The following is a 3,761-nucleotide window of genomic DNA, read 5'->3' on the forward strand; positions in this document are numbered from 1 at the left end:
GGGGAGAATGCTGAATAAGTCTTGCTGCAGGTCCTTATGCTGGAGCTGCTGGTCCTTGTCCTGCAGCTGCTGTACCTTGTGCTCCAGCTGCTGTGTTGACTGGAGGACAGTAGGGCTGCAGCATATGCTTGCTGCAGCACCACTTTTGTTGACTACTTTTAGGGTAGGACAGTCTTAGGCATCTTAGACTAGATAGGACATCATCAAAAGACATCTTAGACTAGCATATGCCTTGATACTTGGCTGCTAGGCCAGCTATAAATATGTATCCCTAACCCTTGGTTGGATATGGTATTGTGGAAAGAAAATCCAGAAAATTACCCCCCTCTTCCTAGTGCCATCCTCTCGATGAGAGTTACAGTTCAGATCCTAACAGAAACATCAGAAAATGGAACTTCATGAAATCAGCTACCGATGGCTAATTGACTAGAGCAGTAAATTCTGCTCAAAGGTCTGATATCTTCCCTGGGTTGCCAAATTATACAAAAATTCTTGCCCAATAGGCTACGTTTGTGGTTAGTTTGATGCGTCCCTTCTGATCCTGCATTCCTATTCCAGATGCCACTTATCGAATCACTGTACTCTGTGAATTGACCGGACTGCAGCGAAGTAGCAACATTCATCACCAATCTTTCATGTGTAAGTCGCAATCAATCCGATCTTTAGTAGACCTGTCTGATGTTGATATTTATCCTGGAATCCTTGATATAATCCAAGATAAAGCAGTCCTCTTCACCAGATAGTTGTGAAACCACTGCAGAGATTTCTTGTTGGTCACTTTCTGTGAAGATTCGTGGTACACCTGTGCAATGGAAGCAAAAGGTTAAAATAGAAACGAAACCTGATGACCTAAGGCATTTAACATTCTTATCCGTAAACAACTTTCATTTTATAAATGAATTACCATGGAAGCGTTCTCGTGCTTCCCCAGCCATCAATACTATATCACCGCTTCGCAGGAACATTGCTGTTGGAACTTCATCTCTTGTCTTTCCTCCAAGAAGAAAGATGCACTTGCAGCCCAAACTAAGAGAACAAAAGGTAAGACGCTATGTCATAAAAAATCTAAAATCACTAAACAAGTAAGAAACTGGACAGTTACCTTATACTAACAATAGGTTTTGTCCAATCTGCTTCCATGTCATCAACATGGCCACCGAGCATATCACCTACATCAGTCAAAGATTAATATTTCAGTATAGAACTGACAAGGAGTATGAAAATAAATTCAAGACAATTCGAAAGAAATTGTATCTTTTTTGGCAAGAAAATAAAATATATCGATCTAAAGGCATTTTCATTATTTAAAGTGATGAGCTATACATACTTGGACCATAATAATTCACTATAGCAGCTTCTGGCTTGAATTCTTCTCCAGAAGGCATAGCTGGAATAGCCATATTTTTGGCAAGACTAGCTAGGGGATCTGAAATCTTGTTGTGTGGAAGTGATACATCATAGTTGCGCTGTCAAATAGAAGGATTTTACAAAAAGAAGTAGTATGCAGAAGACATAAATATGATATTCCTAACAACAGCCTATCCTATTGTGCAGTCAAGCAAGAAATGGATACAATTGCTAACCCGATGACAGAACAATACATGTTATATGTAGAACGGGAGATATTTTTCCATGTTTATTTTCATAGACAATAGTATTTAAAGATAGTTTCACCTGATGACCTGAACAATGATGAACTAACATTGATCCTTAAGTCATTTGCTACTTGAATGTCCATAGAGTTGTATTCCAATGGAATTCCATATTCATAACAATAATATGATTGAACCAAATCAGACATATTTCTAATAATTGCAGCATTTTGAAGAAAAAAAATCTTTACTGCAGTACAATGTACCAGAATATATCAGTACCACCGCAAGCCAGAATTCAAGCAATAATGGAAATAAGCTGGTTGTCAGCACCACCATGGAAGAAGATGGATACATACTTTTGACCAATCAAATTGTAGACCAAGGGTGCTCCATCTGAGCTTTCGCACAAGAGCAGTTGCTGTGGTTGACCTACACTCTTCCCCCTTCTGGACATCTGAGGCCTCCACAAATTTGAAGATTTTGGATTGTGTTTTTCCTCCACCATTATTCCGTTCATTTCTTTCTTGGACATCAGGATTTTCCACTTGAACCAAGATCTTTTGATTTTTAGCAGCAATGAACAAGTCAGAAATTGAGCCATATATAGCAGTCAAATTAGTCCTATTAGGTGGCTGTGGAAATGTTTTCAAGCTTTCCCTAATCCAGTAGCATTGTTCCTCAGTTGATAGAGCGCCAGGAATGAAATAGAATCCTAAAAAGTTAACAAGATGAATACCAATATATCAGAACCATATAAGGTGTAACGATATTATGATTCATGGGCCATATGGAAAATAAGAAATGTCTTAAATGTTTTGAAATTTATAGACAATACTTGGCAGGAACATTGTTTAATTGTAATTCAAAATTATTATTTGTCATTCGCATAAGCTTTACTCCTGAAATGTTATCACAGATACAATCATATCTAAAAAATTCAGAGTTGGATGAAAGATAGAAAACAACGAGTTGGACACAATACAACCCTCTTTAGTCCAGATGATTATGCTATCCAACACTCATGTTCGTAATGAAATTAGAGTTAAATTAATTTATTAATTACCAAACCTAAGATTCAAAAAATATGATCAGCAATTACACCATGGCTACAGATCTTTCTGGCCATTCAATTCTTAGATGAAAATCTCCTTCACACGAATCTGCACCCCCACACTAGCACTAGCCAAAGCAATTACGTTTACAGGAAGAAAACCGCATCTAAGAGAGGATCAAGGCTTGCAAGCTTCCCCTGTTCGAAGCAATGTTCAGACTCGCAAGTACAAACTTCAAGCTGAACAGTCTAATTTTGACTCCGACACAGAAGGGAAGGGAGAAAGAGCTCCGCACTTACCTGGCCGGTCCAAGAAGCAGAACACGGGGCGGTCGAACCCGGCGCAGTCACGCCGACCGATCCCGGCGGGCAGCTCCCCATCGGCCGCAAGCAGCGCGTGGAAGTCGACTACCGCTGATAGGTCACCGCGGCCGCCTCCCTCAACGCCTGCCGGCTTGCTCCTGCAGCGGCTGGAGACGTCAGGGTTTGGGGCTTGGGACGAGCAGAGACGAAGATGGCAAGCCCAAGGAGGGGAAGAAAGGCGGAGAGAGATCCTAACCTGGACCTGGACCTGCCCTTGAGGTTGGGCGGCTTGTATAGCTTGTACTGCTTCTCCGCCCGCCGGAACGCCGTGCGCTCCGCGGCGGCGGGGTCGGAAGCGCCGTACATCGCCGGCGGAGCTTGTCCTAGCGGGCCCTATCACCTCGTGGAAGCCAGGGTTGAAACTTCCAGCCCACCAACGAAGGCCCATCTCAACTTTATCTGCTTCTTCGGGGGTGTTGGGGAGGCATGTGCTAAATTTTAGCACCTGCCACCCCAAATGTTTGGACCCTAATTACGAGTATTAAATATCTTCTAATTACAGAACTGATTGCACAACCCCTCTTCCCTTTTTTTTTTTCTCTCCTTTCCTCCTTTTTTTCCCCCTGGAGATGAAGGTAGACCAAGATTTTGTCGAAGAGTTGCTGACGTTTCTTCGGGGAAAAGTTGAATCCGACTTTTTTTATCTCTCTTTTCTTATGCTTTCTTTTTTCTTCTTATCTCCGTTTCTCTTTTTCCTTTTTTTTTCTTCCGCTTTCTCCGTTTTACCTCTTTTTCTTTCATCCTTTCTCTCT

At 41.6% G+C, this 3,761-nt stretch overlaps 1 protein-coding gene across 1 annotated transcript; it reads right to left on the minus strand.

Annotated features, from left to right (window-relative positions):
• Positions 1–314: 314 nt before the first annotated feature.
• On the minus strand, positions 315–3,370 carry LOC101781566 (alpha-ketoglutarate-dependent dioxygenase alkB). Its single transcript, XM_004979227.3, has 7 exons — positions 3,206–3,370; positions 2,947–3,107; positions 1,952–2,307; positions 1,328–1,466; positions 1,103–1,169; positions 905–1,026; positions 315–802 (listed from the first exon to the last, which is right to left on the minus strand). The coding sequence occupies exons 1-7, from the start codon at positions 3,313–3,315 to the stop codon at positions 663–665; spliced, it is 1,095 nt and encodes a 364-aa protein (XP_004979284.1). The 5' UTR covers positions 3,316–3,370; the 3' UTR covers positions 315–662.
• Between the last annotated feature and the right edge of the window lie 391 nt (positions 3,371–3,761).

Source organism: Setaria italica, chromosome VIII, assembly GCF_000263155.2.
Source record: "Setaria italica strain Yugu1 chromosome VIII, Setaria_italica_v2.0, whole genome shotgun sequence".
NCBI lineage: Eukaryota > Viridiplantae > Streptophyta > Magnoliopsida > Poales > Poaceae > Setaria > Setaria italica.